At 35.7% G+C, this 10880-nt stretch overlaps 1 protein-coding gene across 3 annotated transcripts in view; it reads left to right on the top strand.

Moving 5' to 3' along the window:
• The first annotated feature begins 4864 nt into the window (after positions 1-4864).
• The window catches only part of LOC122667144 (potassium channel KOR1-like), a 71040-nt gene continuing 65024 nt past the window's right edge, over positions 4865-10880 (top strand). For all 3 annotated transcript variants that reach the window (XM_043863347.1, XM_043863346.1, XM_043863348.1), the window contains exon 1: positions 4865-5121. In XM_043863347.1, the coding sequence (XP_043719282.1) occupies positions 4938-5121 (184 nt within the window). In that variant the 5' untranslated portion in view covers positions 4865-4937. The remainder of the gene's footprint in view (positions 5122-10880) is intronic.

Genomic DNA, 10880 nt, shown 5'->3' with positions numbered 1-10880 from the left:
AAACGGGGTATCATTCATTGTTATTCGCTAAAATCTCATTGGTTGGATGGTCAGAATTTATTCCCTGGACAAGAAAGTCGGACAATATTGTTCCTGTTTTCCTTTTAAGCATGTTACCCACTCGTGGATTGATGGAGCACAAAGATTACACAGGAATAATGTACATAGACTAGACTGTACTAGGATACTAGAACCATGGTAATGGTTAGCTATTGCAATCTGTAGCACTAATAGATACTTTGTGAGTCAAGAAATTTCAGAAAATTTGAATTTACTCGATTCGTATGTATTGGATGCGGAGATTGATATCGATTCAATACCATTCTAGATCAGCCTGTATGTATTGGGTCTGGACTCTAGATCAACCAAAAAACGATAAAGTACCAATTTTAAGGATCAATCCTGTATCAACTGTTTTTTTTTTGTTAACAGAATATTACCATGATTTATTATTCAAAATTTTTTTAGAAAGATTTCCAAAAAAAAAACTGGAAATACAAGAGGAATCGGAGGGAGAACTAACCACCAAACATTTGAGAGAAACAAAGTTGAAGCTCTTGCTGCAAAGCATTAATGAGCTTCAAAGTTAAGTTTGCAAGGAATGTAATGAAACAAAATAGATGAAAACTGACAAACAAGAAACTTTATATCCACTACTAGGTCCCATGTAGCCCAATCAACCGTACAAGATTAAGAGTGTAAAAATAAAAAAATGAAAAAATACATAGTTTTAGTGAAATAATGGACAAAATAAGAAACAAAACTAACAATATAAATGTAGAAATCTTAAAAATAGTTTACAAAATAGCTTTTTTTGTGAAGTTTTTGGTGAAAAAATTCAAAAACAACCAAAGTATTTGTGATCCAAATTACATTAGATTGGCCGATCTGGATTCGATACTAATTTCCATCCCAAGATCGGCCAAGGATCGGTATCGAAACTCTCCTATGAAATGTTCTTAGTTCCATTGTATGGTGAGCTTAATTGAAAAAAAAAATTATATTTCTTGCAACCAAGGGTGATGACAATAAGTTGTCACCATATTATATGGCATTTGTTATCCAAAATACTCTCTTTTTTTTCTTTTTTCTTTTTATGAAAAAGCAATATATTAGATAATTAAAATCTATTTACAACCCTTGCCATTGAGTGATTGTTTGGCCATTCTTCAATGGCTTTGAGAGCTCGTTTCCAAAGACAATCAAGTAAGAGATTATCAATAGATAAAACTAAAGTTATCGGTTGAAAAGTTAGCCGTTGACTCTGCCAGTTTCAAATAACTAGGAGCAATGTTGGAACCAAAAAAAAAGGTACAGTTGTGTGGGTGTCAAATTCAGTGAAAAACCAAACGTGGTTATACAAAGCAAAACCCAAAGAAAATAATTGTACACATCCTGCCTCTCTGTATATTTATGCATGTATAATCTTCTTTCCTAAAATGAGATAGTAGTTCCATTCATGGATGAGCCCCACTTAATCAACCCTCTCACTAAAACAAAAATTTTTAGGTGCTATCAAAATAATAATAATAAGGATAAATTACACGTCACCCCCTGATTTTAAAAATACTCATCCGTCCCTTTCTACAGTAACGATGTTAGTCTGCTGTTAATTATTGGTGTGAAATGACTATTTTACCCTTGTACTAAAACATTATAATTAAATTTACAATAATACCCTTCAAAATCTATGTTTGAATGTCAAGGGTAGTTTAGGGGTTAAAAGTTATTTAACTAGCTAACATCATCATTTAACAGCATAAAACTAACGATAGGGACTAATTTGTCATATTGGGGTCTAATACAGGAGCTGATTTGAGTATTTTCAAAAATCAGGGGTGATTTGAGTTTCGTTTGAAAACCAGGAGGTGACGTGTAATTTACCATAATAATAATAATAAGAAAAATATTGCCATCTGAAGCACAACTAAAATGTATTCAATGTAATGGCTTGTTTTGCCACGCATGCTTTATTCATTATCATTTTGTCATTGGATATTTGAGAGCCTATCTCAAATGTATGGCTACCATGTATAAGGATTTCCCCAACTAGTTATTTTGTTACGACCCAGTTCTAATTCATGCCAGTGTATATACACAGTTGAGTCTTTCAACCGTTGGATGGGGGTGGAAGTAGAGTGTAATAACATATCCCCCTCTCTCCCCCATCCAACAGTTGAAGGTACAACCATGTGCATACACGATCGTGCATAAAACATTTTGCCATTTCGTTAATATAAACCCATGTTTAGACAGTGACAAGGACATTATATTTTGTATGTCGCCCATGTGGCCAAAAGGCAGTTTCAGTTGGAACCTGACCCACTCCCACATCTATTCATTGGGAGTGGATTTTCTAGTGCTAAGTATTGAGGGTCGATGTCTTGTATTCTATGGACTGAGTTGTGGACTGCCTGCGAAGGGCTGTTAAAAGTCCATAGGGCTTGAGGCCCGATATATATATGTTTTTAGGGTTTACATAAGGATAATTATGGAAATATGTATCTCTTTGTCTCCCTTTAAAATAGTTGCAAGGGTTAATAGGATTAATGGGAATTCTTTGTAAAAACAGAGCGACATGAGGAGAGAGCATGTAATCATTTCTCCATTGTTAATGAAAATTGCTCTTATTTCTCCGATGACATAGGCATCTTGTTGAGCGACACAAATCCTTGCATTGTGATTGTGTGCTTGTTTCTTCTTTCTATTTCATTATGCATTGTGAATAGAGTTTGGTTTCTATATGAACAACCAATAAGAAAGAATGTCTTGTTGACACATCTATTTTTGTTACATGGTGAGTCATATGAAAATGAGAAGTGTGGACAAGTAGACATTGAGATTAATTATTCACTTGTCAAAGATCCAGCCTGGAAAGAGTTTTCCAAGTGTCACAAAATAAAGCATTTAATATCTAGGATTACTAAAAGTTCAAATGGACATACATGACAAGGTGGATTTTAATCCTCTCCAATTCCTTAAGTGTGGCGGCAGTGCTAGGTAGAGATGTCGACACCAGCTGGCAGCTGCCACATCCAACGGTTCGAGCTCATTGGTATGGACCGTTGGATGCGGCTGCTGCTAGGTGTTGACATCTCCACCTAACACTGCCGCACTGCCACACTTTAAGGAATTGGAGAGGATTAATTTCCTGACAAGGTATTTCATATGGGAAGGGTAAAGATTAGATTTGGATCCAGATGTAGAATTTGACATGTGGCCAATCAAAATCATACTGTAGACATCCAATGGCTGGGAGTGCTAATCATCCTTCAACATAAAATAACTAAGTGTGCACCCAAGTAACCTTGGATGGGTGGTTCGACAAAGAATTTTTATCTTATTTATTTATTTATGGGAGAAAAAATACCACCCGATCGTGTAGCACATGCCGCCCCTGCTCCCAGACACAAGGGCACAGGTAATGACCACTACACCCCCTCGAAAGATGGAAATGACTAGAGGTGCGGCGATCATTTCGTGCACCCCTGTGTCCGGGCGGAGGGAATAGGAACAGTGTGTGTTGGTGGCGTTCTCTTTTTCTTTATTTATTTATTAAGTTACTAAAGTAGTTTTTCAATGACCCAACCATGAAAGAATATTTGATTGTCTAGGGTTGAAGTTTGGTGGATAGGTCCATTCCCAAAGTCTCTCCTTCTCATATGTCAGAGTTTTAAATACAAATTTATCACATGGCAAAATGAGAAGTAAATAATTCTAGATTAACAAAAAGATTGATTAATGAGTTGATAGGTGATTACATAAGGGTTTGAAATTTGACATGTGATCAATAATGATTCTGTCCAATAGTTGGAATTATGACATTGACTCCGATTCTTTTACCATGAGGTAAACTTGAACATTAGATACTCTATGGAATGGGAAAAAAATTATGCAGCGCATTGATCTTGTGGTGCATTGCAGTTTGGGTTTGAGAGCTCTACATGTGGAAGATGTGACATCTAACAGTGTCATGCTTGAGAAGAAAGAGAAAAAAAAAAAAAAAACTGGATCAATCGATCTCACATTGTTGGATGAAGCATCTTCCACGTATTAAGCTCTCAAGCTCAAACTGCAATGTAGCACAAGATCGATGCACCGCAGAGGATTTTAATCCTATGAAGTGGCCTAGCTTGACCAAATGTCAAATTTTAACCCCAAATTAAAATTATTTAACATCATAATCTTTGGCATATGATGTCAAATTGAAGTATTGGACTTTTGTATGAAATCAGACGAAACTTGTGAACTTGCATGTGATGAGAATCTTGGCATCATCAGTCCAAAAGTATCTAGTCCCATCTGAGTGCCACGTGGCATGATCAGAACAAATTTTTAGTTGTAACCAGTTTGGTTACATGGTTACAATGACAGCTCTCCTCTCTTCTTCAATATCCTGCGCAGCATTGCGTATAAAGTATTTTCAGTTCTCACCCCCATTCACCATCACCAGTCACTGCCTTACCGGTCACCAATGTCTACACTTTCGTGAATGAAAGACCCATCAACGATGGGGGAAAACTAGAACTTCTTTTCGTGAACTTGAAAAAGATTCAAATTTGAAAAAAAGTTCCATCTCTCAAGTCTCAACGCCATCATCACCTTTCCAGAAACAAAATGCTCGTGATTTCTCCTCTTTGAAAGGTGTTTCAACTTTCAAGTTCACTGTGATTTCAAACCAAGAATTGAATTCATCGTTGTTGATTTGATTTATTGCTAGAGGAGAAGATCGATTGGTTCGTAATGCAAACGTTTGATATTTTAATTACAAGATTTCGGTTTTTCTTTTTCTTCAAATGCAGACTCAAATGAATTACTATTAATTCGGAATTACGTTTTCTCGCAGAAACTCAGAGTCTGAAGATCAAACAGCGTTAAATCTGCATTTTTTTTTAGATTTAATTAATTTCTCTGGTTCTTGGTCGCCGGCGGCAAAGATGGGAAAAGGAGAAAATACAAAAAAGGAGAGAGATTCGTCAGAGGAAGAGGAGTATGAGGTGGAAGAGATCAAGGATGAGATCGATTCGTCAAACAGAAATCGATTAGTTCAGCTTATGAACGAATTGAGGTTAAATCCGAGGCGACTCAGTGGAATCAAAGGCTTCATCATTGATCCTGATAACAACAGGTTAGATTGATAATACACTTCCAATTAACTAACTTATAATCTCTTGTCATGAATTAAGAAACTTCCGGTAATTTTGTTCGTTTATTCCGTAAACCCTGCCGCCGTCTCCGCATTTGCGGTGGATGTTCTAGCATAGGACTCTTGGGCTGGAAGGAGGGAGTCCGGATCCTCTCCAGCGTGCATTGGACGACTGAGCAGGCTGGCCGCTGGCACGGAAGGAGTAGAGGGTGTTCACGTACGTGTACTTGAGCGTACCCCACAGGGTGGATTCTATTTTCACCGTTGTTCCGCTCTCGTACGCTCACATACATGAACGTGAGCTGGACTTCAAGGTGGTCTCCTTACTGTTAGTATGTTTGGGTCAGACAAGACCAGACATTGGGACGTCTAAGGAGTAAGGTCCACGCAACAGTGGACCAACCTGGATTGATTGGGTTTAGTTATTTAACTCAAGTTCAGTTCCTCTGCACGTATGTACACGTGCAGTGCACATTCATGTGTTGGGTAAGTAGGAAACTAACTAACAGCCTCTTTCTCTGTATAAGGGCCCAATTTAAATAAGAGGAAAAGAAAAGACTATATGAGGATCAAGGGAGGATGATATTTCCGTGGTGGGAGTGCATTTTAAGAGTTTGGGTGGGTACTAGTCACGAAGGATGAAACTTCCATCCTATAATGGGTCATGCTAGTAGAACTCCTTTATGATAGTAGCATGGAGTGATCATAGTTTTAGTGCACGGTAACGATCAGGTATTGGAATGGTTTGAGGAATCAATATTGGATCGGCCATCGGCCGATTTTCTTCCTGATCCCATATCCGTAGATCGGAACGGACACGCATAAAAATGTAAAAAAAAAAAAAAAAAAAAAAATCAATTTCTTTTAAAAAAAAAAAAGAGGGGTAAACCTGATCGATAGAGACCGATTTGGATCGATATCAATACCGATTACTAAAACCCTGGGTATCGATCAATTTCAAAACTAATACTTTATCCAATATATATTGGTTTGTATTGATAGTGTACCATATTTTGACCATTTTACCCTCTGTTTGTAAAGGGTGAGTCTTGGTGTAACGATAAGCTTTATTGTGATCAAGTAGTCATGTGTTCAAGTTTGGAAATAGCCTCTCTATGAAAATAGAGGTAAAGATTTTTACGGTGCAAGAGTTACTTGGCACCTGGATTGTCACATGTGAATGCTAATTGAACTCATTTAGGAACCATAAGGCTTCGTTAGGTTGCAAGGAAAATTAAAAGGAAGAGAACTGAAAATTTTCAAACATTAAAAGTAAACTCTTATAATCATTACCCCATGTGAGTGTATGAACTACTTAAATTTCTTACCATATTTAGTAAAGATTCAGTTTACATGTAATTTTTATTTTACTTATTAAACTAAAGGGATTTTTTTTTTTTGGGATAAATAATCATAGGGATTTGGTTGCAAAGTAAAATGAAATTTAATAACCAATGGAATGATGGTAATGATCACTAAAGTTTCTTTTTTAAATTTGAAATTTTCACTTCTCTTCCTTTTAATTCCCCTTGCAACCAAACTTAGCCTAAATGGAACTTTTGGTTATGCAAATCCCACGAAAACGACCTCAAAATTCTCTTAAATTGGATCTTAAATGATTATCACTAGGCTTGTAAAAGGATCATATTCGGCTCGGATACGGATCGGATGTGATCGGATCCGAATATTCCTTGGCTGAATACGAATACCTCTAAACGGATTCAGATGCAGATCGAATTTGGATTTTCGACCATCGTTTACATCTTTGCCTTGTGTAACCTGGACCTTCCTTCACCTAGAGGATACAATTCCCTCTCAATTCATGATCATGATTCTCATTTCCTCATATTCTAGAATAGGTTGAATCTTCAAAAACCCTCAAGATCATTATTTATTTAAATTTTTATTATTAAGTATTCAGATTTTTTTTCCCTAAATATCTCTAAACGAATATGGATGTTCTTAAACGGATACAGATGCGGATCGAATTCGGATTTTCGGTTATCCATTTACATCAATGTTCTTTGAAAAAAACAAATCCAAACAGCACTCACTTGTCGAGGCCACATTTAGTTATTAAATTTTGAAGAGGTCTTTATGATCGTCATTTGTAAAATAAGCTCTTGAAGATGATGAGGGGCTAATGTTCATTGCTGCTTGTAGTTCTATTTACCTTAAGAAGGAAAGTAAAGAAGAAAAAAAAAAAGTAGTAGCACTCGACTTGGAAAATTATCCTCTTCAATTATTTTAAGTGTCGCAGTGCTAGATGGAGATGTTGACACCTGATAGGTGTCGCATCCAACCGTCCATATCTCCTACTTAATATGTGAGATTATAAGTCCAACAAATGGACCTTGGCACAACGGTTGCATTATGCAAATGAGAGAGATCTTTTTATTTCCTGTGTTTGGACACACAGCCTAATAAGGATCTTTGTTTTTTTTTTTTAATTATTTATTTTATTTAAGGTTCAAAATTTTAGATTTTCTCCTTATTCCAATTTATGCCAAAACCAAAATTTTTGATGAAATTCAGGTGAATTTTTCTACCATTTAATTTCTATTTCTCTCAAAATACAAATATTTCGATGAGCTCAATGAAATTTTGTTGAAATTTTAAACCAGTCTTTATCTTTAGATTTGAATCCAATCCAAATCTTATTTGTGGTGAAAAAGGAGTTGAAACAATGTTTTAAAACTTGGAATCTACAAGATCGGTTTTCATCGATTCCAATTTGATTTCTAGTAGAATTATCCCAGAATAGGTTGGAATCAGCTTGTTGGACTCGACTGGACTTGCCTTGATTTGGCCTAACTCAATCTGTCCCAGTATACCATATTGGTTGATTTCAAATCAACTCGGCTGATTCATCCACGTTTAATCTAAGTTTTAAAACTGGGGGTGTAAGTTTGGCCCTATTGGCCTGAACCCACCTTGAGCCCAAACAAGGCCTAGGCTGAGATACCTAGCCCTAAGGGCAGATCAGGAGTAGAAATTTCTGATCCTGAGTCAAAATTGGGTCGACCAGGGTTGAGGCCTCTAGCTAAGCCCAGTCCGACCCTATTTTAAGTTATACTATATATATATACTAGTAAGAATGCACGTGCAAATGCACGTGTGACCATAAGTGGATTCTAAGTAGAGATATTAGAGAGTGGAACTAACGAAATCAGAATTTACTCAATAATATATGCACTTGTATACCTTTGTTACGTTGTAAACAGTGATAGAGAGATAGATAGAGATATATATAGATAGATATAGTTTTAGATATACTTTTTCTCCCATTTTTTTTCAATTTTAAAACCATGAATTTTAATTAAAAACAAACATAAAAACGAACATTTTTAAATTTAAATAATAATAAATATTATTAATTAAAAATAATTATTAATACTAAGGGTACCCAAGATTAAGAAATTATAAAAAGGAATGACCTATAGATTAAGAATAGAAAATTAGAATTTTAGATAAGAATGAAGGATAAAAGTGGTCATTGAAAGATTTGCTTTAAATAATAATAAATATTAATTAAAAACAGTAATTAATACTAAGGATACCTAAGATTATGAAATTATAAGAAAGACTGACATAAAGATTAAGATTTGAAGAATGGAGTTTTAGATAAGAATGAAGGGTAGAATAGGTAACTACAAGATTTGCCACTAATTAAAAACAATAATTAATACTAAGGGTACCTAAGATTATGAAATTATAAAAAGGAATGACCTATAGATTAAGAATAGAAAATTGGAATTTTAGATAAGAATGAAGGATAAAAGAGGTAATTGAAAGATTTGCTTTAAATAATAATAAATATTAATTAAAAACAGTAATTAATACTAAGGGTACCTAAGATTATGAAATTATAAGAAAAACCGACATAAAGATTAAGATTTGAATAATGGAATTTTAGATAAGAATGAAGGGTAGAATAGGTAACTGAAAGATTTGCCACAACGTGCATTTATATAATAGTATGATATGATATATATTAGTATGCTATATATATTATAAACTTTAAATGTCACACATATTTTGTTATATAATATTTTTTTTGGGAAACATTATATAATATGTTATATATGAAGATAATAACTGATAATATATTTTATTATAGTGTTATTTTATGTAAAATTGATATTTTCTCCTCGATCGCGCCCAACTTAGTCCAGTCCATGCATCTTTCTTCCCCCACTCCATGATCAGAGTCAATCAGGGTCAGCCCGGCCCGACCCTAAGGGTTGGTCAAGATCGGGCCAGGCCTGGGTCTAGCTAAGGGGACTCAGGGTTGGACTAGGGTTTTAAAAAGCCTGGCCTACCCGACCTATTGCAGCCCTATTTAAACCCTTGAATTGAAAATAAACCTCAAATGTACCCAAAAAAAAAAAACTCAAATAAAGATAAGAAAAAGAGGAAATAAATTTTGATAATACAAAGATAGGTATTAATTGGTTGAATTAGATCACAAAATTTGACATATGACTGATCAAAAGAACAACCTAGCGAGACAAGGACTGAAATTTGCCCCTTGTCATCGTCCATCTGGGTGAGAAATCTCTAGGTCATTTTCTTAGGGATGTGGGATATATAAATGTCAAACTGATACACTTTAGTGGGCTGTAAATGGATCGGATTCGAATCGGATACGGATTGGATGCGATCGGAGCCATATTCCCTGGCCAAATACAGATACCTCTAAACGGATTCGGATGCAAATCATATTCGAATTATCGATCATCCGTTTACATCTCTGCCTTGTGTAACTCGGACCTTCCTCCCCCTAGCGGATACAATTCACTCTCAATCCATATCTCTTAGATCATAATTCTCTTTTCATCATATTCTAAAACCTGTAGATTCTTTAAAAACCCTCAAAATCGTTATTTACTTAATTTTTTATTATTAAGTATTTGGATTTTTTTCCGGATGGATTTTAATTAGAGTATTGGATTAATTTTAGGATATCCCTAGACGAATACAGATATCCCTAAATGAATATGATGCGAGAAGGTGAAGACATACCTTTAAAATGGATACCATAATCGCTGAAGAGCTTGCTAATAAGGTTGCAAAACGATGAGTTAATTTGGGCTAAGGTCAAGCAGGGCCCCAAACTCACTAAGGCGTTCACCCACCCCTGCAAGAAAGAGTGAGATAACGGCTACTAACCTAGAATAGAAAGCGTGGGGTTCCTCTGTAGCGTGACACAGCGTGTAATGTACATCCAATGGTCTGCAGCGCATGGGCATGCATGCAGCCCAATAACCAACTTGTGTAGCACGCAGCAGACCATCGGAAGGTGCGCGACACACCGTGTAGCGCTAAGAAGCTCTGACCATAAGCAAAAAATGGCTGCTAAGAGTTGGTTTTTTTGTCCTTCTCTTTCAAGTTGAGGAAAGAGTAACTATAGTGTATCAAATGAAAATATGGTTTCACTTTCTTCAGGGAAAGAGAGAGAAAGAAATTGTTTTCAAATTATGAGGCTTTGAGATCAAATAAACATCAGTTCATTTCCCTGTGATGGGTTGCCCTTTTCTTCTAATATGATCAATAGCTTCTGTCACTCCAGATGCTTGCACATTCACTCTTACATGAAGTCCATTCTTTTTGGAAAAAGGATCTACTGGTTTACTAATGTGCATAACTGCAAATTCCCGAAAGAAAATCGTTGTTTTGGAAATTTTCAGTTAAGGGTTCTCTGTTTTTTCGGTTGGGTGTGGGGGTGGGGGTT

The sequence above is a fragment of the Telopea speciosissima genome, chromosome 7 (assembly GCF_018873765.1).
Source record: "Telopea speciosissima isolate NSW1024214 ecotype Mountain lineage chromosome 7, Tspe_v1, whole genome shotgun sequence".
NCBI classification, from domain to species: domain Eukaryota; kingdom Viridiplantae; phylum Streptophyta; class Magnoliopsida; order Proteales; family Proteaceae; genus Telopea; species Telopea speciosissima.
Note: the sequence above shows the minus strand (reverse complement) of the source record. Positions and strands in the feature narration are given on the sequence as shown.